Below are 24,070 nucleotides of genomic sequence, written 5' to 3' on the forward strand. Positions count from 1 at the left end.
GGGCCTGTTCAGCCTGGAGAAGACTGAGGGGGGATCTCATCAATGTCTAGAAATACTTTAAGGGGAGGCAGGGAGTCAAGAGAATGGGGCCAAACTCTTTTCTGCAGTCCCATGCGACAGGACAAGAGGCAATGGCAAAAACTGAGCCACAGAAAGTTACACCTGAACATGAGGGGGAATTTCTTCACTGTGAGAGTGACAGAGCACTGGAACAGGTTGCCCCGAGAGATTGTGGAGTCTCCTTCTCTGGAGATAGTCAAAATCCGTCTGGACATGACCCTGTCTAACATGCTATAGGTGACCCTGCCTGAGCAGGGGGGGTTGGACTAGATGATCTCCCAGAGGTCCCTTCCAACTTCAACCATTCTGTGATTCTAAAATATGACATTTTACTTATTCAGCATATATTGAAGAGGCTGCAAAGGACAATATCTCTGGGAAATAAGTCAAAACCTCAGTATAATCTTTTTAAAGAATAAAATTTTTCTTTCCTTGGAAGTATTTGGCATTTAGAAGTACAGATTGCAGCTTGTGAACATGTAAAAAGTTAGGAGCAACAGAAACAAAGCTGCATAAAATTTTCTAGTGTTCATACTACTAAACCCATTTCAGAACACATTTCCAGGTATTCTCTTCCATATGGAAATAAGTTATATCAGTATTAAAAAAAAAAAGGAAAGAAAAAAAGAAAACCAAGACCAAACTAAACAGACACTCCTCTTCTTCTTCTAAAAGAGATCAGGCCATAAGTAAAGTCTTTTTTTTCCCCCAACTTTACTTGGCTTTTCATTTAAAATTATGTTAATGGGTAGATGAAAAAATAGTAATTCTCTACATAAATGCAAAGAGCTGTTTTATCTGAAGTAGGAAAATAGTACAGATCCACCATGCACCCATTTAACTACCTGATTCATTCTAGATTTCCAATTGAGCCAAAACCTGTCCAGTTTTGATTTTGTCAAAAGCAGCTAGTTCATAGATCCCCCAAATACTTAATTTTTGATTTTGATGCAAAAATACCTTTCTTCAAACGTAATCGAATGGCAAATCCAACTGTCAGTATCTAACTAAACCTCAGTGGCAATATTACTTTATGATCACCACAACATGTGACTTAGAAGTCACACACAAAGCTAAAATGCTCAAACTGTGGAGTGCAAGATTCAAGCAATTGGCTGCTGCAGTTTTAGTTCTGCAGTTGCAATATTAAACACTGCATTTTGGAAATGCTGGTGATAGAGAGGGTTTTGGCTTCGACATATTTTTAAGAGATGTGCTAGTTAATACCAATACAACACAGCAGATCAGTCCACCATGGCATATTCGCATATTCACATACAAAGGCATGTTTTACTACTTCTTCCATTTCTTGTGGAAGGCATTTGACTCTTCATTAATATACTCAAACGTGATAGTATTTTCCAATGTAGAAAGTGCAATTGAAAGAAAAAATAAACAGTCCTTAAAGGCAATAAACCTAGCAAATAAAAACCAAAGTTCAGAATCCTCAGCTTATAAACTGGCTGAACTCTTCAGAATTCATTTACGGTTCACAGTGATTTAAGTATTTGCAAATATTAGTTGTTTTTAAAGCAGAATAAAATACTTAACCCATCTGTAAATAAAAAACTTAGATCACTTCTCCCAAGTGATCTTGTCACTTGATACTAGCCACTTCTGCTCTGCTCTCTCATTAGATGAGCACCTATTACTATAGTGTCCCTGCACTATGATCCTTTATCACCTTATTGAATTTTATAGACTTAAAAAAAAAAACAAAAAAAACACTAAGCCTTTGGAAACCCCCCCCCCTCCGAAGTTACTAGGTGATTATTAGAACTAGTTGGCTACCAAAGTACAACAAATGTTTGTGCAAGTTCTGCAGCAGAACCAGCAATATATTATTCTCTGAGAATTCAATCATTATGTGAGTTTTTTTGTGTAAATCTGACTTGATTACCAAGAAGTTTTGCTGCAGAACTGAACTACCAGAATCTAATAATTAAAGACAAGGATAACTTGTGCTAATGTAACAATATATACACAGAATTCCCAATACATGTAATTAGAGTACTTTCTGTAATGCATTTTGCATCTCCCTCTCCTCCTCTTAATTATCCACTGGCAAACATGAAGAGTGACGGACACAGAATTAATGCCTAGAGATCAGAGTATGGCTCCTCTGTGGAATTGCTTTTATCAGACTCTAGCAGAAAGGAGAACTTCAGGCTGCTGATCTGTCAGTTACTTTTGATGTATTACAGTATCGTTAGTGTTCCACCAAACATGACGTACTAATCTCTTCCCGATTGCAAATTTTAGCAAAAGAAATACGCTTTGCGCAAACAACAGAGGACGTTAGCACACCCCACTCCATTCCCTCCCCACCGCCCAGCGTCTGCTGATCTTGCCTGAAAGTACACAAACATAAATCAAGGCACCCAGTTATGCCTACCAGTAGCGTAAGCCCAACTTACCAGAGCAGGTCTTTCTAAAGGTTGTCTTAGTTGTCCCTTTAAAACCTTACTGTTAGAAAATAAATGACTACATTAATCTCAGGCCTTAGGCAGTATACACCTTTCAGATTACTGTGCTTTTTTTATTTTTAAGCATTGTTTTTGCTGAAGTTAAAGAAGTTGGTCTTGCTATCCTACAACCATTTTTAAAAATAATAATCTGTTCACCCACCTTCTCCTAGTAGCACTTCACTGCTTTAACCTCTTCTCTTCCTCCTAACAGCAATCAGTTCCCTTTAGCGCATCGAGGCATTAAGCCACAGAAGTTTTCGCAGCCAGCATCTCTTTCAGTTACTCTTTTATTCTCCATAGTCCTTCCCAGGTGAGCAGCCTTTCTGGGAACCACACATTAATACTGCACACAAAAGAACATGGTGATAGCAATTTTAGTCAAAGATGCAAACAGTTATTGCAAGTCTCCTAACACATTTAAAGGCTTCACTCAGCCCCACTCTTATTCCTATGCTCACAGACCTGGAAGGGAAAGGAATAAGGAAAAGAAAAAATCCCCAGACACAAGTACAAATTCTCCCATTTGCAGCAGTCAGTTTGGTAAAGGGAAAGTCTCAGCAAGTTTTCAACAACAAAAACTACAGTATTTGGGGCAGAAAGTGAATATAGGCTCAAGCTCACCTGAGAAGGACTGCTGTGAATAACAGAGAGTAACTGAAAGAGGTGCTGGCTGCAAAAACTTCTGTGGGGACAGAACAGAGAGTACAGACACAGTAGAGAGCAAGGTTTAATGACTCTTAAGGACTGAAGGGTCTCTTTCAACATTTTAGGGCCCAAAAGTTAGCTAAGTACATCCCACAAAGCAAAAGGGAAGAAAAAGGCACAATGCTACTACACATTTGAATCATGAAGGAAAATCTTCAACTCTTCAAACAAAAGAAGGAGATTAAAGAATGGGGATTAGAAAAAGATAACTACAACCAATGCATCTGGCTATCTTGGAGGAACTCTTTCGTATATGCAGATATCAAGTTCAAAGAAGAGGCCCCAAGTGATATCATTTTGTATAGAAGGCATAAAATCGTGTTGGCTGCATAATTGTTCTGAAGATCTATCTTTTGCAAAGAAAGCGAGTTGGACAAAAATAATCCAACTAACTGATACCAGAAACTGGAAGAAAGCACTAGTGTCTCCCAAACTGTTAGCTCAACTTTCTGGTAGGACAGGAGAATTGCCTGTTCACATCTCTGAGCACCAGAATTTTGGACAGACTGCAGGCAATTACTGTATCACTTCCTGCAGGCAAAAACTTCAATCAAAGCTCCAACAGAGGTAGTAGAACAGGCCTTGGGCTCACCAACAACCACAGCTCACTGGCCACAAGCCACCATTAATTTCACCGAATCATAACCACCTCTGGAGTCCTATTCCAACATTAGATCAGGCCACTATGGTTTTGGCTCACCAAGTCTTGAGAGCCTCAGAGGATAGAGTTTCCCCCACCTCTCTCTCAGGTAACCTGCTCCAGTGTGGCACCGCCCTCCCAGTGCTGCTGCATGCTATCATCGCCCCTTCCAGCATCATATCTCTATGAAGTAGCTTGGCTCTGTTGTGTTAGTAACTTCAAATATTCAAACGTCTTGTCTTTCAAATATTTGCAGGCTACTATTAGATCATCTCTTAGCCTCACACCATCCATTTTTCTGCATTGCCCATGCTGCTGTCTTTACTGTCCCAACAGTTCCATTAACTCTGGCGCATTAATGTCTGGGCAAAAGTGCAAGTAACCTCTTAAAAACCAATCCAAGGAGACTGCATCACAAGCTTTAGCATTCACTTCAAACAAACCTCACAAACATGTAACAGATTAACTGCAGTATGCTGCCCCTGATATGAATCAGAATATTACTGAAAAAGGTAACAGTGAGGAAAAAAGCTAAAGTCCAAAATTACCAGAAGAGTTGTCTGGAGTCACTTACCAGTCCCGCTTCACTCTACTCCAGCTGTCACAATGAGGCAATACTGTCATCCTGTCACTAAGACAGATCAGTTCATACAAAAAGTCCTCCAAATGTTTAATATGTAGCTCAGGAAAAACTATTCTTAGTCAAAAATGCTCAAATTTGCAGGAGATTATAACTCCATAATAACATAAGTACAGATGAGCCTAAGAAGCATCAATGGTTACACAGGGAACATACTGGAGATCCATTTAAACATCACTTATTAACACAATTGTCATAAACTGTCTAGAATTACCACTGTGGGTATACTTTACCATATAAAATCTTAGCTTACTCTCTTCCCAAACCAGAGTCATGCCACTGGCTGCATCTAACTTGGTTAATAAAATGGTGACAAATAAATGCTTCTTTTTCCATCTCTCAATCAGCTGCTTGGAACTAATACCTCTTTTTTTTTGGTAGCACAATTTCTTACATAGCATTTAATGATCCAAAGTTACATACCCAAGAACTCTACAGTGTCTTTATTGCTGGAGCAGCAGAGTTTAGAAATAGCACAGACAAGTGAAGTTCAGGTAACTGAGAACTACAGAGTAAGAAATTACATGAAAGTTTTCCAATTCTTTTTGCAGTGAGCCATTAGTTAGTAAAATGCTGTTACAGGGCACTTCTGGTGAGGGAGCCCCACGGGACAGCATTTTCCTTTCTGTTTCAATGAATACAACATCAAAACAAAGGAACACTAAATCAATACTGAAGGTTGCTTATCCAAATATCATGCTTCAAACAGTAGCCAATGTGGATGGCACAGGGAAGAGTAGAAAAGCAAGGCTGGTGTGTACCACATTTCTCAGTGCACTTACAATCCCCATTAATTTGTGGCTCAGGTACCTCCTGTGCCAGACAGAGTCCTATTTGGCAGCTCCCACTGGATTTCTGTTCCACCAATCTGTTCAGGCCATCCTTGAACTCATGTAAATGTTTACAAGCTACAGCTTCACGCATCAGGAACTGCACTGATTTACATTGTGAAGTTCATACAGAATACATTGTGTTCTGGTTTTTTGAACCTACCAACTTGTAGCTTTACGCAATGGCCCCTGCACCTCGCACAGGAAGAGCCAGTGAGCAATTGCTGTCTACAGGCCTTCTTCATGACTATAGGCCTATATGTCTATAGGCCTTCATTTTACAACTTACACAAGATCTCAAACAACCCTTTTCCAAGCTGAAAAGTCCCTGCCTACCAGTTAATTATCCTTTGTATGGAAGCCATTCCCATACCTTTGACCATCCCTGCTGCCCTTCTTTGAACCTTTTTCATCTATAGCACTGAAGATGAGCATGTGCTATGGAGTCATTCTGTGGCAAAACACTGATTTCTATTCCTTCCCTCATAATTCCTACTATCTGGCTTGCTCTTTCGTCTGTATTGAAGGAAGGTTTTCATGAAACTATTATAGCTCCAAAATTGGTTAACGCTGATTTGCTCTGTGAACACAGTGCTTGTAACCAGCTAAATTCAATATGAACTAGTTTTGGACATCCATATGCCCTTCCACAAAACTATGAGACCAGATCTCCTCCTCCCTGCTCCTCAAATCTTCCTGTTGCAGAGGTTTAGCACACCTAGAAGAAAGACTGCCTACATGCAAATTCCACTCAGCCAGAAACAGTGATCTTTTGCTCTTGCAAAGAAGAAACATTAACAGGCTCAGAAGATGGTGTAATACAGCCCTCAGAGTACATGTAAAATACAGCCAGAGTACAAAACTATACTGAAACTGTATGGTTTCGTATTCATAAAATTCAGCCCAGGACTCTTCCATTTGAAAAGGTCTTATCAATAATATGTTACACAGAAAAAAAGAGGCCTAACAAAAAGCAAAACCAATAATTGATATGTTTTCATTTTCTAAGGTTAAATTCATAAGAGCCCACTATATCAGTAACTGAAAATTTCATCCGCTTGACTACTATATAACACCACACTTGGTGTTGAAGAGCAATCAAACACTACATGTTTTTCAGTTGCCTCCTTACTCTTACGATCTTGTACACTTCCTTTTGAATTCAGACAATTTTTTCCTATTTTATACTGTACTAAATTTTACACAAGAGAGAAGTGATTCACAGAAGTTATCTGAGTATGTGTTACAGATGTTCCTAAAGCTACAATGGAAGAAGAATAATATCCACAGACTGAATTGCTTTTTCTAGTACCTCCTACAAACAGTAAAAAACAAAAAACAAGAAAAACACACAAAAAAAACAGTAGAATAGCTCCCACAAAGAGCTGTTACCTGGTGTAAGGACACCATAGTTCAAATACTAGGTCCTCTTGTATTTTTTTTTTTAGAATCACATTTTCTTCCCAAATTAAGATTTTTTTGTCCAGTTCTGACCTCATCATTCTATATATCGATACTCATCTTCACATCCTTGCCTCCATATGAAGTACTCCTGTTCACCTTAGGGAGAAAAAAAAAAAAAAAAACAAACAACAACAAAAAAACCCACTATTTCTGAAACACTTCAATTTCTGCTTTCTGAACTTTGGAGACTTTGACCTGTGCCTTTGATCTTCCTTATCACATTTATTTGCACCTCATTCACTCCTTCCTACAGGAGCACAGAATGACCCTTGATCCAACTTCTCACGTCAAGTTTTGTGGAAGATTTGTGAAGACTACATAACTCAGCTGGTCCTACAACTCACGCTGAAGTGTATTCTAAGCACGTGCATACTGGCTACTTGTTAAATAACATGAACGTTTGGAGGCAAGAACCTATTTTTACCTGACACAGCCACATCTGACATTACAAAAAAAAAAGAATCTATTGGAATAAATTTGATGTGGGCTACAAAAATGCAATGGATACACCAATCTTTGCACAGTATTTTGAAAGACTGCTGAAACTCACTAGGCTACAGAAAATTATCCCTTAAACTAAACACATATCAGTTTAAACACTAGCTACCAAGTGTGGTTGGGCTTTTAGAGCTTCCTTATATTCTGGATCCTCTTTTGCTCCCTCCCAGCCTGCAAAAAAATTCTGCTCGCTCATTACTTCATTTCCTGAAGATACGCAGAATATCAGAATAAGACAACTGTTCACTCACACAAGTGTTAAAAGACAGTAGTCTCAATGCTCAGATCCTTGGCACTGTCTTTTTCTCCTTTATTTTCCTCAAAACAGTTTATATATTACTCCAAAGATAATGGTGGGGGAAGCCCTTACTTTCTCCTACCCTACATTTGTTTCTCAATTTCCTCTTTCCATTTACCATTTTTCTCCAGTTGGCAGAGAAAAGAAATATAAACTCTAGAAAAGAACTGCAGAATTGTAGAATGCAGTCTTCATGTTCACCCTTTTCCCTGTCAGTCTTCTCTTTTCTATTACTACGCACACTGTAGAAGTTTTAGTTAACACTTAATATTGCATTAAAACCCCTTTGATTTAAAAGCTGACTTAAAAGGTTTAAACTACTGTGCCAAATTTGCAAATATCCACTTTGAAAAAATAGAATTCAGACTGAACAGTAAATAATCCAAAAGTATTTATCAAGACAGAGCAATCCTAGGTGAAAGGGACAAGCAGCTGCATACTTCTTACTGCTACTTTCAGCAACAGCCAAACTTTCCAAACTTAAATTCAACTTTCTAGAGCATGGTAAGGTTACTTGTGTTTTCATGAACATAGCTCCTCTAGCACCCTTCTCTTTGCTGCATGCTGCTCATTTACATCATCCTATCAAGGCAGAAGGATAAGGTAACGATTACAACAGCAGTTCATAGGTAAACAGAGGTCAATCAATTGGCTCAGCGTCTAGAATCACGTGCTGGAATTATCCAAGTTCAGGGGTTTTTTTTGTTTTAATAGAAACATTGGCAGTAGCTTTCTGAGTGAGCCGTTAGCAATTTCACACTGCAAGCCACAGTTCTCGCTTGCCTCCTTCGACCACAAGCCCATTCATATTCAGAAGCTGATGACCAACTATTTTATCCTTCTTTGGGCCAAGATTTTCAAAACTAGTTTGACAATGGGTCTCTCAATTAGGTGTCCAACTTGACATACATATAAAACCTAACTTACAGAAGGAGGAGATTAATTTGGGTTGTAAGGGGGAAGCCCCTGTAAAAATCCCACTTTGGGTTGCTTTCTAAAGTTGTCAGGCAATAGTAAAGAGGTATTTACTGTTTGTCTAACAAATTGAATGTCTTTGCCAGTGCCTAAATATTTAAGTTAATTAGGTAAAGCTACCCTTAGCATTTCTACTTTTATTAACAAAGGCTAAGATAACAAAAATAATGTTATGCTAAGTAAAAGCAAAAAGTCCACTCACCTACATACATCCTAAGAAATTTCCTCTTACTGCAGAAGTACTGTAGCAAGGCCCTCTCTTTGAACAGGTCTCATGCATACAAAGAAGAAAAATGTTTCCTCCAACAGCTTATCACCTCACTGGGAAACAATCAAATGGATAAGGAAATAGCCTCTGGTTGGCCTGTAGACTCTGCAAGTAGCTTGCGGTATCACAGATAACGAGAGCAAACACCCCCCTGGACAGTGCCCCAGTCTCAAAGAGATTTTTTTTACACAACTAGAAATTCCAATGGAGCTCAAAGGCCTGCACACAGGTATACAAAAGCAAAGTGGTCCAGAGGATACAATACTGGCCTAAACATTTAGGACTCCCTAGCTTTGGCTCTGGCTATAATGTGACACAGTTAGACATTTCAGCTGCCCTCTCTTCCTCCCCAGGTCTCTCTCCCACCCTCCACACATCCAGCTCTGGCTGTCCAACCAGACACACTCTGTGGGCTACAAACTGGTTAAGAAATATGGCTGATAAAAACCAGAAACAGTTGCAGCTCTCAGCTGTTGAGAAATCATGATCCATCTCATGACAGTTAGGAGGTCTCAAATAGGAACATGTGAGTTGAGAAAGAAAGGTCTTATTTAGAAAATTCCTCAGCAAAAGCACAAAAAGGCAACGTCAGTCTTGTTTTTTTTCCCCTGCATCACTGCCCAGTGGTTACACAATGACCTCCCCTTCCCAATTTTGATGGCCTATTTACTACCTTTGGATGTTACCACCTGAGTTTTGTAGTAAAGAAGGTAAGTCTTAACATTCTTCCACTTCAGTCAGCGATCAACTGACACAGCACTGCAATACAGATCCTACATTCAAAGAGATAAAGGCTTTAGATAGTCAATGAAACTCAGACTTGCCTCAGCCAATTTTTGATCCATGAATTTCAGAAAATACCCTCAGCCTGCTTAGAGACAGTGGCAACCAAGTACCTGGTGAGCATTAAGCCAATGTGCAAGCCCCTTCTGCGATGCATCTAGACAGAACATTTTCATTTTTCACAGCATTTTACTGAAGATAAACATTTGTAATTCATTTTGATGGTTTTTGCCATGAAAGTATAAAGAGGAAGGAGAAGCCTATGTATGATTCTTCCTTTTGCCCTGATGAAAAATTTCAACCCAGAGTTTTCTTCACCTCTCAGACCAGTGCAGAAGTCATAGGATAACTGAAGTTGAACAGAACTCAGAATTCAACTTTTGATCCAAAAAAGTCTCCAAAGAAACAAACAAACAAAAAAGGACAAATTTGTGCTTATGGGTTTTGTTAATAAAGCAAAACATTATTTACAGCCATTGGTTTTGTTCAAATGGAGAACAAAGCCCTTGAATGACTAAGCACTGCTCCTGTGAACTGTCAGTCTTCTGTTTTCCTTGTTATTCTCATTTCCTCAAACCTTCTGCAAAACAACCCAATTCAGAAGCTAAAAGGCCAATCCAGGCTGGGATGAGCACACACATCCACTGCTTTACTCTGCCATTGCTATGCTATTCCATGCCTCTGGGATGCTGCTTACGGATAGCCATCAACTCCCATCCATCCTCTGCCTGTAGCATAATTGCAAAGTTGTCAACAGTACAGAGCATTTTTCCTCTGAGGAAATGAATTAATATTTCCCAATTACAGTCAGGGAACACAAGACCAAATAGTGCCAATAACTAGCTCAAAATCACAGAGGAAATCCATAGAAGAGTGGACACTAAATCGAGATCTCTGAAGTCCTATGTTAACCATTGGTATATTCTTCCTCTGTGCCTGCATGTCAATTACAGACTTATCTGGGTTCTACTTTAAAGACAGAGTCATCCCTTCCCTTCCTTCTGTAGTGCTCAAAATATCCAATAAAAACAAAGATTAATGATAAAACCTCAAATTCACTAAGGACTGCAAACAAAGTCTCAAGTAAGCATCAGATAGATGCCAATGGATCTTCTCTTCTCTGGCAATACTCAAAGAAGATTCTTGCCAGTACAATATGACTAGATGAAGCCACTGCTCCTAGCTGTGCTGCCAAGTAAGGCAGACTGCCTCACACACAGAGGAAAGCACAGCTTCCAGAAAGCGAAGTAGCTCTGCTCAGTGTCACATCTATATTGTAGTACCATCTACAAAAGCTAAAACAAAAGGCCTCACACATCTCACTCCACATGAAGTGAAATATTAGAGCAGGACTCAAGATTCCAAGGCAAACGATTCCAAACTTCTCAATCTCTTTATGCTGAAGATATCTAGAGATGGTATTTCTAAAATAAATGCAAAACAACAATTATAAAGTAGCAAAGAATGTACTTTGGACTTTACTCTTGGTTTTTTTTTTCATTTTTGATGTTAGGCTTCCAACCAGTTCTTTTTTTCCATTGGCTCTAGGCTAGTGTCACTGATCATGTCAGTTAGAACAGTGATGATAGGATTCCTCAATAAAATAAGTTTATTTTACCAACTAGGAGCAAACAAACATGAAATACGTACCGAGGGCATCATTCTTTCATAATGAATTAGTTTTATTTTCTCATAGAATCAATATTTTGAATTAAATACACATGATGAGATATACATACATCCCAATAAATGAGTTGTTGAACAGAAAATGAGACATTTCATAGTAATCATTCCAATTATGAAACATTTCAAAAGCATCCAGAGCAGTCTTGTATCATCTGAGCACCTCAAACACATCTCTGCACCTTTGATACATTTAATTAAAAGGGAAAAAAAAACTGCTGGTGAAAAAGGCACAGTCCAGTATGAACCCTAAGAACACAACATAATCTATGCTTAGACTATCATAGCTGATTAAACTAGTTCTCTATTACAAACAGAAAACAGCCTTATCATATTCACATGAGGCTTTGGCTACAGGAAGTTTGGTCACCCTGGTTATATGAAAGGTGGGCCACTCATTCAGTTTGTCATTGTTCAGGCAGAATTAAACTTCTCACTAAAACCAAGCAAAATATATGTGTATACATATATATGTGTGTGTGTGTGTGTGTGTGTGTGTGTGTGTGTGTGTATATATATATATATATTCCTACATTCCTACAAAATGTATAAAGTTGGGCCACAATTATTTCATGAGTCACCTACTTTTGCACAGAGCTTCACCTTTAAGACATACTGCAATGAGCTTACTGTCTGGTAGGACTCTGTCTTGGCTCTGAAAAGATTAATTCAAGTAGTAATAAGCAGGAATGACCCTTGTAAGACAACAAACATATCTCCTTATGACAGGTTACTTAAATCACATTGAACAGCCTTCCTTGTGTAGTACGAAGCTCTGAGTTTCACTGAAACTAAAACCCACCCCTCAAAGTCTTTTAAGGTAGAGAAGTAAAGGTACTCTGAATGTACAACATTGTTAGACATTCAAGAACACCTGTACTTGCTCACTGAATAAGCACACCAAAAATGTAATAAAGGTTTGGTGAAACTGTTCATGTTTCTTCACAGAATACTGTAAATCCATTTCAAAACGTTTCCCTCACTTTGATGATGTTTCAGCACCTACAGGCAGTTAAATCGGACATCATACAGGGTGAAGACAGCTTACGCTTCACTAGCGTTTTAATCCCACTCTCACAAGTTCCCAGTGATCAAACGTAGCCCTGCGAGACAAGACCAAAAATTCCAGATACACTTCTTTTTATCCAAGCTTGGTATTCAGACATGCTAACAATGAGATTGGAGATAAAAATTATGTTACTCCCAAATATAATTACCTTCCACGTCCTTTTAAGCAAAGGAGACACCACCCAAGTAGTCAAAGATGAAGTGATGCCTGCCGTCACACGAAGGCCCGTACACCCCACAGCCACAGGGATTGAGAAATCCTCAGCAATGCCTAATGCAAGTGCCCTGAAATGGAAAATTCAGGCATGCAGGAGGCTTCTGGCAATTACTAATACAAGGCCCCTCTTGGCCGTGTGGCTAGCTTGCAGAAAGCTAGGTCACTATTGAGCCATAAAGATTTTCATCACCCAAACACTAACACCAGAACCTGAGGCAGTCTCAGCCCGGGTCACTGAGCACATCCTGGTTAAAAGGGGGAAAGACTGAGAGTCCAACAACGTAGCTTAGCACTGAGGGTAGCAGGCACAGTACAACAGATCAGGTGGCCTCAAACTCGCTTCTGAACGTACAGCACCCTGCTGTACCAGGAAACATCCTGTCATGCTTTTATATTGATCCTAGCATGAAGGACAATATCTGTCGCCTGCCAAGAGCTATACATTGACAGATCCAGTTGTAAAAAAGAAAACAGGAATGCAGAGAGTATCTTGAAACACCAGATACAGCATAAATAAGAGCATCAGTAACTGTTGCCTCCTCCTGTCATAGCAGAAAGGATACCTCCTCGCAAAACAATTTCTCATAATGCCAGAACATACTACCTGTCCTCAAAGCAACACATTCACCTTAAAGAGATTTAATTTCAAAAGCCCTAATGAAACATCCTTAAGGAACCCCTAGAGGAATTCCAATTCTATTACCCTCATTTCATCTTCATTTCAGGTTTGAAAGGGAGGTTAACATCCTAGTTTTCAGGATTCAACTTTTGCATAACTCTAGCACACAGGGAGGCCAGGCAAAACATGCTGAGAAGAATTTCAGTTTTAAAGCTTTGTTTCCAAAGTGGGATTGCAGCAAGCCCTACAAATCCTCACGTAGAACATTCACATCTTCAATGCTAAGAATCTGAAAAACAGCGGTTACTTAGGACTGTTGTTTTATCTTGTATTCCATCAATTTCATAGAACGGGACTTTTTGTCAAGTGTGCCCAAGTTGCCACAACTTCTCTAGAGGAGTTTGTATCTGATGTTTCTATATCTTGACTGTATTTAACTTCCTGCATAGAGCAAAACAAGTTGTTCTTTAGAAGGAAAAAAAAAACCACACACGTGCAACTCACACACGTGCTCTGATACTTGGCCTGTTTGGCCCAAGGAGCTGCAAACAGCACAAATGAAGCTTGTTTTATGCCTTTGTGAATACTGACTATAGCATCACCGTTCAATGGCCTCCTGAGACCATGACTTGATTTTGTATAGACTTTCTCCTTACACCTTATCATGGTATTGCTTTCAACATCAATGAGCTGCTATCCTGATCCTGCTTATGCTTATGAAAAAGTGGAGACACTCATGCTTCATCCTTTGAGAAATTCAGTTTTTTATTTCTTTGGAAAAAATCCAACAAGGTATATCATTAAATCCTTAGAAGATCCATCCAGAACATATAATGACAAACTGTGTTTTTAATCCATACAAAAGATCCATCCATCTTGAATTAAAAAATACAACTCAGTTGCAACCTGCACCTCCATTAAAGATTTAAGCATAATGCCAGAACAACCATTCCAAATTATTATGGTGTGAAGTAGTACTACATTGTTACATTCTTAAGAGATGTATATTCTAGAAATAATCCATTGTCAGGCTTACAGGTTCATAACTGAGCTGTGAAGGGATCATTTTCCAAAAAAATGTGCATCCAGCAGCTTCTGCTGGTATCCAAGAAGAACAGCACAGCTTGTTGCTTTAAAAGATAGACTGCTCATTTTGTAATGGCAACACCAACCTAGAAGGGGATCTTCACACAGAACCATACAGTCTGGGGGAATGGTCGTTGTTTTTTTTTTAAAAAATCACCCCTTTTTTCAGCATCTCCAACCTGACTCTTATAATTGGGACTTGTATATCCTTAAGCAGGACTTGGAAACCCTGTAAGCCTATGTCTCCATTTAAAAGCAAGAATAAACTAAAAATCCAACTGCTCAGAAATATGTAAAAGCTGTATTAAAGAGAGACCACATTTTATTATTGATCTGGAATGAAGTCTATCAAGCTTCTGCCAGAAGCAAACTTTTATAGTCAAATTACAAATCCCCCCCAAACATTGGCTTGTAATAGAAAGACTGACACACCATTAGCTATGACAGTGGGAACAGGGTTCTAATAAATAACCAACAGAGAATTTTAAATGAACCACTGCAATAAAATTTATTTACCTTGGAGGAATACAGCCCTGCAGTTGTACCCCCAAAATGTTGTTCTTCACAGTGCAGTAGCCAGTAATCACAAATAGAAACGATCAGCTTCTAAAGAGCCCACAAATTCATTTAGGAAATTAGGCAAGAAGGAAACCAACATCAAGGACTAGACTCTCTGTTGATATTCCTAAATATCCTGTGCTGGACTTCACAAGCAATAGAATCAAGTCCTAGGGCACAAGATACCAGCATTACTTCTAAAATCAGTTATTTTCTTTTCTTCTACAATCCTAAAGATTATTATTTTCTTCTGTCTGTAATCTTACACAATCCTAGCCAAACATCAATGTCTCACGCTCCTAATGTGAGATTCTTTCACTTATTGCCCTCTTACTCCCTATTGCCACAGTCCTGGAAATTCATCACTGCAAAAAAAAAAAAAAAAAAAAAAAAAAAAAAAAAAAATCACAGCCTCTCTTTTGTTCTGTGACACTACCAGAAAGGAATTTCATCAAGAAAAAGCATGCCACCTAGCAGAGCCCTGCCAGAAATGAGGTCTCCCAGCAGAAGCCTTCAACCACTTTGCTCTCACTGATGCATTACAGCAAGAGATGCTACCTTAAAAACTGGCATCAAGTCCTGGTTTTAAGATTGCCCATTCTGGGCCTGACAAGTCCAAATTACCCTCCCTCAAATTTGCACTCACTGTGCGGGTTGTGTTTACCAAGGTCCATCCCAAGTTAGCACTTTGGGCTCCTCTTTCCCCCACCATCACTAGCCCTGATCTTTGCACTCATGCTGTGCTGGGATAAAAAGCAAGGAAGGCCAGTGCGGCCACTGCACTCGCATGGCCGTGCAAGCGAACCAGTCACCTCTTCGGTCTCATGCACAGGGCAGGCAGGCGACCACAAGCCAAATCACCATGGTCACATACCTGGATACACAAATACTCACATACTCTGGTACAGGACAAACGTCAATACATGTTCAAGAGTTGGGGAGGAAAAAAAAGAAGCTTTAAAATTACATTCCCTTTCTGCTGCTAAAACTAAAGTTTGCATTATTCCAATTTTCTTCCTGAATTTTCTATGCTGTTTTCTCATCTTTCTACAATGCAGTGTGAGGTTCCATAGCCAGATGACCTGGCTACAGTCACTTTGACTTTAAAGTACTTACTTTAACTCCAATTTAAATAACCTATTTTAAACTTCTTTTGCACTTGTACTTTCTAGAACTTTTCCAAAAGAAACACATATCCTTCCTGGCTGGAAGACTCATTAGGAAGTCACTCTATAAGCACTTATTTTTACTTTATCATTACTCACAATTAAGTATCTGATTTTCACATTTTGAATATTCCTCTTTTATGAGCATTTCACATTCAATAGCTGCAAAATGTTTTATAAATACGACAAAAGAATTCGGACAAATATTATATAAAAGCAGTATTTACAAACTCAAAGAAAATCCTTTTAAATGTGTACAATGAAAAGAAAGTAAATTTATCAACATATTTATATATTAAATTAACTCATTACAGGGAGATATTATCTGTATTTAGCAAATTTGGTTATATATGCCCCTCAAGTTACGGCAAGAACAGATGTAATTTTCATACCTGTTTATTCACAGATCAAATGAAAAACAAAACTTTCCAGCTTTTATAGTTTCTCATCTTTGACTGAACAAGTCACTGAACTAGCTCCAGGAATAAATAGGAACAAAGAATATATTCCTGTCAAACTAGTTCTGCACTTCAACACATTCTCAGAAGATACTTTTACCAACTCAGCAGCTTAAGTCCTAGAAGCTAATATATTCTTCTTGACTATTATAATCTAATAAACTCTTCTAATTAAATTAAGGCCTGCATTTAGTACTTTCAGATCCATATAATCCATACTTGTTCTTAATTCTCAATTTTAACCTATTTGACTTAAGCTTTCCAAAAATTTTTCCCTCTCCCCCTCACACCTATGCCCATGTTTTCCCACTCTGGCCTTTGCATTTCCATGTTTCACAACACCCACATTCATGAGCACTTAGTATATGCCACCTCACCTTTCCTTCCCTCCAGAAGGCTAGAGACCTATTTATTTTCAGGCTTTATTCACCAAGACACTTTGGCATGTGAATCACCTCCCTGTCTTTATTCACATGACAGGTGCTGAAGCGGGTGCCTGCAACAAACAAGTCCAAGCAATCCTCAGACTTTGAGGATACTTGCTCCTCCTTCTCCTGCCCTGATGCCAAGCATGCCCTCTTCTGTCCAACTCCCACAAGTCCTTCAGAGAAATACTAGATGATCTCCTCTACCAACAGGAAACCAGAAAGAAAGAAAACTTCATCACTAATAAGACTAGCAGGCCTTTTCTAGGATATGGCCTCTCCACCAAGCTCTTGTAATCACTACAACTAAAGATATTTAGCGCTTGGTGACAGCAGTTTTAAGCTATTTATTCAGATCTACGTATTTGTTTTTCTTTGTTAATTATAAATTCCCACATGTCACACCTCCATCCAAGTGCACTTTGCTAGACTAAAGACAGGGCAGCTCATTGCTGGAGGCCAGAAGGACACAGAGAAATTAAGCATCTTAAAACAGTACATAGTAGTTTCAGACACTGCTGAAAAAGACCCCAAATAAGCAAAAAACTCCACCTTCCCAGGGCAGGGCTTTGGCCTTCAGAGAGGTACAGGCAGCCTGGCTGAAGAGAGTAAATTTAGCAAAGGAAGAGAATCCAAACAAAAAAGCAGCAGTTGAAAAAGTCTGTGGTTCACATTGCTTAGGTTCACATTAACTAGATCCTAAAAGAAAGGGCACAGTATTCATGGCCATCCAATGAACATCTACACAAAAAAAACTACAGAACTGGCCTAAAAAAAAGGGCACCCCCCCAAAAAAAAAACCCAACCAAAAAGAAAAGAAAACAGAAAAGCTATAGCAGTCTGTCATTCCCCAAGGACAAGAACTATTTTGCTAGAGGAATGCTCTAGCAAACTGTATTTCAGAGCAAATAGAGAGCAATACTACTGTAACACTCTGCACAAGCAGATGCCACTAATATGCTGACCTCTCAAAGTAACATCATCCTTCCTTCTAAGTAGCATGATGAGGAGTCACATGAGTTATTATTTTGAAGTGTGATGCCAAAAGATTGGTTGTACTTTCTACATTACTTAAACAGGAAAATAAGGAAGATCCCACGGGACCTACACCGGGATTTACATTTTAAAACAATACTTACACAAACACGCATTTAGCACACCTGAAATGAAACAACTCCTCCCACCAAAACCCCTTGTCAGCAAAAATAGCAATTTCGTTCTTAAAAGAGAGGAGTAGAGTATCATTTAAAGGAAACACACAAGAGGAAGGGGGCTCCCCAAATTATGACCCGCTGAGTCCCATTTGAGTATATATTGTTGAAAACCCTGAAGAAAACTCAAGTATTTACAGGATGAAAGTGTTTGCCAGGTGATTTCAAGAGAACAAGAGAAATCCACAACAGCTTAAACCCGCTAAGATTCCCGACACAGCCAAACGGGATTTGGCCATTATGAAAGAGAGAGAAAAAAAATTACCTAAAACAAGGCAGAGGAGTATATCTGCTCCACAGCCAAGAGTGTGACTTGTAGACACTATGATAATTCCAACCGTTTTGAATAGCACCACTAAGATGTGCAGAGCAGACTAAGCTTCTCTGAAGGTCACATGAACCCATATGGAACCACAAATGCTCTTGTGAGCACTGAACTCCAGCGAAGACCTGTGCTCTTACACCTGCACTGCTACTACTATTCCATGTAGCTAGACTAAGGCTATTTGAGTATGCTGCCTGCCCTGCAACAGCACCTTCAACTGCAGTCCAGACATACCATAAACTTAAGTTACAGATCACACCTGATAGTCCTTATGTCCAATTACAATTTCAATGGAGCACAACTCCAAAAGCCTAGCACTTCTCCCAAGAAAAGCATTTACTTTGCCAGTAACAAATAATGGAACGGAGAAAGAGCACTAATTCGCAGGTTATACCTTAGGTAACATGGTGCATACCACAAAATAGAGATCTGGAAAATTTTTCAATACAAAGAGATTTATAGTACAGAGAGCTTCTCTGTCTGCTAGAACTGAAGAAGGCTTGCCAGTAAGCTCCTCTCAAACTTTAAGTGGCAATTTGTATAAATAAGAGAGCTGTTCAGATTTTGCAACAATTAAAACATTCATCTGGCTACCTGAGTCAACCACCGTCAATCCTGAGAGGAGTCCCATTTTGTGAGCCTGCAATACTCATGGATGAGCAAGGAAAATGCCAACTGGGAACGGATATTCAGTAGTTGTGCTCAAAAATAGCCACCGCAGACTATGCAGTGATTTTAATGCACACTCCCCTCATGTGTGCATTAAGATTACTGCACTGTCTCATCACCACTGCACAAGGAGGTCCATTCTATCAGCTACCATCCTATCTGTCAGGGCAGGAGGATGTTTTGTGTTTTTCTGCTTGCAGGACACCACACTCCTGGACAAGACATAACAGCTAGACCTTGTCAAATAGCAGTTTTTCAGTGAGAAGCTCAATCCCGTTCCCTCAATATAAAACTCAGCACCCAAGACACTCGTGTAGTGACATATAATTATGTTCTTTACTTTCACACCAATTTAGACATTCACAGCAGAATCTGCACAACCGGTATCAGTTTCTCAGTGCAACCAACTAAGCAATTCTCACTGAGATTTTTCTTACTAATTCTTATCTGGTAAAATAAGGGTGAAATCTTGTCCCATTACTTGCATGATTAGCCCAAAGTTACACTGTAGGACCCTTCTCAAGTTTAGTTATCACAGATACATGCTCAACAGAAGTGGGAAAGAAGTATTTCTACGATCTCATCAGCCAGCACAGTTTTCCCCTACTCTAATTTCATGTGTATGTATATTTGTATATTTTATACATACGTGTGCGTGTGTGTTTGTGCGCGCACATCATCAATGGCAACATTTCTATTCCTATAAGCCTTTACTTTCATTCAAATACTACATAGCAAAACATGAGCTGACAACAGCCATTTAATGAGTCTCACAGGCATTTGGATTTCTCTCCTCCCCCTTTCCTTGAGTTTTCTTTCTGCAGTTTGTTTGCCATAACACTTTATTTGGTCCAGTAACATTTATATTACAGTAAAATCCAGAGATCCAATTCCATTAGGACACAAATAAGCAGGAAAGACTCAATCACATTCTGTTTGTATGAACTTTCATTACACACAAGGCAAAAAAAGAAGGGGGAGAGCTCATTTGCTGTAGAGGCCACAATAATCATTGGCAGACAGGCAGGCACACAAAGGTTGGAAGGAGAACCAGTGGGATTTTCCTGGTCAGTATTTGCAAGAGACATTAAAACTCCAATAAAAATCCCATTCTGAGTTTCTAAGAAAAACTCAAAAATGAAGAAAGTTAGGCCTTACAAATGAGCTGAGGAAGGTAAAGCCATTAATAAAGGCCATATGGAAGAAGTAATAGAAGTATTTCATTTAAGCATACATAATGTAAAGCCCTTACCCTACAAGGGCTTCTGGGCATTCATCTGCTTGTTGAATAGTACAAGATTCAGTCCAGGATATACACCAATTTGAGTAAGGTAAAACAATTTTTCATATCTAGAACTTCTGCCAAATGATCTCTATTGTTGCTTATAATATTGAGCCATCCCTATTCATTAGCCTAGTTAGAATCATAGAATCATAGAGTAGAAGGATTTCTTGATGGGAAGGCAGTTAAGGAAGTTACTGTAGCACTCTGTTGCCTAACATCAATTAATTTCAACTTCAAACTTCAATTCTGCAACGTGTATGCTTTGCCAAGAAGTAAATAAAGACATGTCATGCAAAATTTGCATCAAGATGCGAGCAATCAAGTTAAAGATAGCTGAAAAGCACAAAGCAACTCCCCACGGTTAAGAAAATAACTGACCACCAAGAACCACAGCACTATGCACCTACTAGACCATGGCAAGCAGCATGAAGTCATTTTACTCAGAGAAGGGAGGTGTCTGACTCACTTGGGGGAGGGGGGGGGGGGGAGAAGCTACACACAAAGATCGTTTGAGAGCTGTACAGATCCCACGGGGTGGGAAAAGTTTTTTAAAAAAAGAGAGAAAAAAGGAAAAACAGAAGAAGGATTTCGTTTGTACTGCAAAGCACACGACGCGTACCTTTTCGTTAGAAGCCAGCCGACGCGCACGGTGCCTCCCGCCCGTTTTCCTCCAAGGGCATTTCAGACAATGGAGGGGACAGCCGATCGCGCCCGTCCCCCGACCCGGGGCGAGCCAGGCGAGGCCTTCCCTCGCAATAACACCGCAGACCCGGAGCGCACAACAGGTTTCCAGGGCGATGACGGCTGGCGGCAGCAGCACGCGGCAAGCCAGGAGCCCCTGATGCAGCCTCAGGCCCCCTTTCCTCCCACCTGGGTGCGTCGGGCGGTCCCGGGTTCCGACGCTGCCGGAGCGCTGCCCCCGGGCGCTCCCCGCGGCGCGGCTGCTGCCCGCAGCCGCCGCCGCCCCCGGCTCTGCGGCGCCGCTTCCAGCCTCCTCCCGCCCCCCCGCCGCCGCCGCCGCCGCCGCCTCCTCACCCAGGCCGCTGATCTCCTGGCGGAGCCCGGCGCGGCTCCGCTCCTCCGCTATCGCCCGCAGCATCTGCTGCAGCGAGCGGTCCAGGTCGCCGTTCGCCTCCTCGTCCCTCGGCCCAGCCCGGCCGCAACTCTTGACAGAGGCCATGCTGGCGCCGCCGACAATGATCTCATGTCAGCCCGCCCCAGGGAGGCGGCCGCGGCACCCGGCGCTGCCGCTCCGCCGCCAGTGCGGCCCTGCCGAGGCGAGGCGAGGCGAGACAGGGCGCGCCGTGCCGTGCCGAGGGGCGCCGCTTAATTCCGCCCCGTGAAGTTGCGCTGCGGAGCAGGGCCACCACCGACGCCGCGCTGGGCCGGGCCGGCCCCGCGCCCGCCCCCGAGCGCGCCGCGCCCGCCGCTTCCTGCAGCGGCAGCCGCGGGGGCGGCCCCGGCTCCTGGCTCCCCGCCCCCGCGTTGGGCCCTCTTCATCGATTCGGCTTGGCTTTTTAGTTACGCCTTACCACGCTGGGCTTGGTAGTTGTTGTTTATAACGAGTATATAGCGCCTCGGAGCCCCGTTTACAAATCGCAATTGTGTGGTGCTAGGTGCTGTGCAAGTGTGGGCAAGGGATAATGTCTTCACCTGCACTGCAAGGTCTGGGCAGCAAAACTGCACAGCAGCTGAACATCTGCCAGTAGCACAGACAATGTAGTGTTTAGTCTATTTGCCAATTTACACCCACATGTTTGACAGTATGTGTTAAACCACAAGACTACAGACTCTTACTTAAGCCTGTGCCAGGTGCAGCTGCTGGGGGAGGCACACCTGATGGCACCAGCACCTATTGCCAGGCCACCTTCTCTTCACTGAGTCCAAAGTGCCGCTGGTCAGTCTGTAGCATTCACTGCTTCATGGGGTTTTCTTGGCGATAGCTGGATGTAAATCAAGAATACTTGGCACTGGGCCTTTGTGATTTGAACATGCTTGAGGCCTCACTCTTTGCTCCACAAGCAAACTGTCAGACATATGGGACAGACTTACAGACTCTAGAAGCTATAAACGGAGAAAGGAAAAACAGAGTTGCCACATCAACAGGCTACTCTGCCAAGCACATCAGCAGGAGTGCACAGCACTCATCCAGAATAAAAAGCCTTACTTGTTCCCCCACACTCCCACCCACAAATACTGCTTGAATTGGCCAGAAATATTCTTTTCCTGTGGAGAGAACCAAACAGGTCAAAGCGGAAAATGCAAAAAACGCGTTGCAGGTGGATAAAGCCCACAGCCTCTGGCTCTTAGCAGGGGTTCGTCCAGGTTAGGCCCTCATAAGAACTAGACAAAGCTATCTGGTCTGTAACCCCATGATGTTAATGTTGTTAATGATGTTAATGATGTTAACCCCATGACCGAAAGGTCAGAAAATCCAGCTGCAAGTGGTTCTGCAAGGAAAACATAGCCAATTGTTTGACTGTAATTCACAGCAGCCCACAGAGTCCTGGCAGCCTTTGCCCTATGACCTTTTGTTTCCAGCAACGCTTGATGGCCACTTTTTTCTTTCCCCTTCCCCTTCCCCTTCCCCTTCCCCTTCCCCTTCCCTTCCCCTTCCTTTCCCTTCCCCAGCTTGCTCCATGACACACAGGCTTGCCCTGAGCTCATGCCAGCCTGGTTGGAGCTCTCCCCTGTGCCTCACTGGCTGGTGCTGCACCCTCATGCCAAATCCTTTAACTCGGCTGCCACTGCCTTCCTCCTTGGCTCTTCTTGGCTGGCTGTAACCATGCAGGGGCAGCACTAGCAGCCTGACCTGATGAAACCCCCAATACGGTCACCTCTCTTTTAGTATTAGCAGGTCCTTCTAGTGAGGTGAATGGGGAACTGGTGATCTGGTTGGTGGTGATAAGGCAGCTTTTGATGCAGAAACTGGACCCCAAGCCGCCTTGCTTCTGGATGCGTACAGTAGCCATTCCTTCTTCAGACAGCTCATAATTTAAGTATTTGCTAAACCACAGGTCAAGAACAATATAACTATGTGCCCACTTTTTCTGAAGACCAAATCACCTTTTCCAAACAATTTGCCCAACATTTTTTGTTTATAATCTTATTTTATTACCTTCTCAGTTCTTAGACATATCACAAGGCTTTTGCAGCCTGTTTTTTCTCAGTGAAGTTCTGTTCGCAACTTGGCAAGCCTTGAAGGTGGGGATGGAAAGAGAAGAGAAAAGGGGACAAAGGCCTTAAGACCTGAGCTGGGCATTAGTTGAGACTTAGACTTTTTGCTAGTCCCTTACAAAAGATTAACTTCACACTAAGCAAAGGGCTTAATAAGAAAGAAAAGCTTCCAAATGCTGATTGATTGTTCTCCAAAATAGCATACACGTACTCCATGTTTCCAAGCGCAGTTTTAGGTCAAATTTCTGACACAAATAAGTTAACAATGAGACACTTGCTGAATACTACTTACAGCTGTATGTTGATTTCCCATTATGGAGTATAGACAAGAATACTCTATATGGAAGACCCATATGCTGAATTTGAAGTATGATGGAAACCTGATGTCAATGCAACATTTTACTGGCAAAATAACAGGTTTTACAAAGCAATAGAAAGTATGGATGTAAAATCAAGGGACTTAAGTACCTCTTACATTGTTAAGTCTGTTTCTT

General features: G+C 41.1%; 1 protein-coding gene across 2 annotated transcripts in view; it reads right to left on the reverse strand.

The window, feature by feature from the left end:
* Positions 1-21,783, reverse strand: part of KIAA0930 (KIAA0930 ortholog) — an 86,116-nt gene extending 64,333 nt beyond the window's left edge. For both annotated transcript variants that reach the window (XM_062592474.1, XM_062592465.1), the window contains exon 1: positions 21,435-21,783. In XM_062592474.1, coding sequence (XP_062448458.1) covers positions 21,435-21,579 — 145 coding nt within the window. In that variant the 5' untranslated portion in view covers positions 21,580-21,783. The remainder of the gene's footprint in view (positions 1-21,434) is intronic.
* Between the last annotated feature and the right edge of the window lie 2,287 nt (positions 21,784-24,070).

This window comes from Rhea pennata, chromosome 1 (genome assembly GCF_028389875.1).
Source record: "Rhea pennata isolate bPtePen1 chromosome 1, bPtePen1.pri, whole genome shotgun sequence".
In the NCBI taxonomy this organism is placed as follows: domain Eukaryota; kingdom Metazoa; phylum Chordata; class Aves; order Rheiformes; family Rheidae; genus Rhea; species Rhea pennata.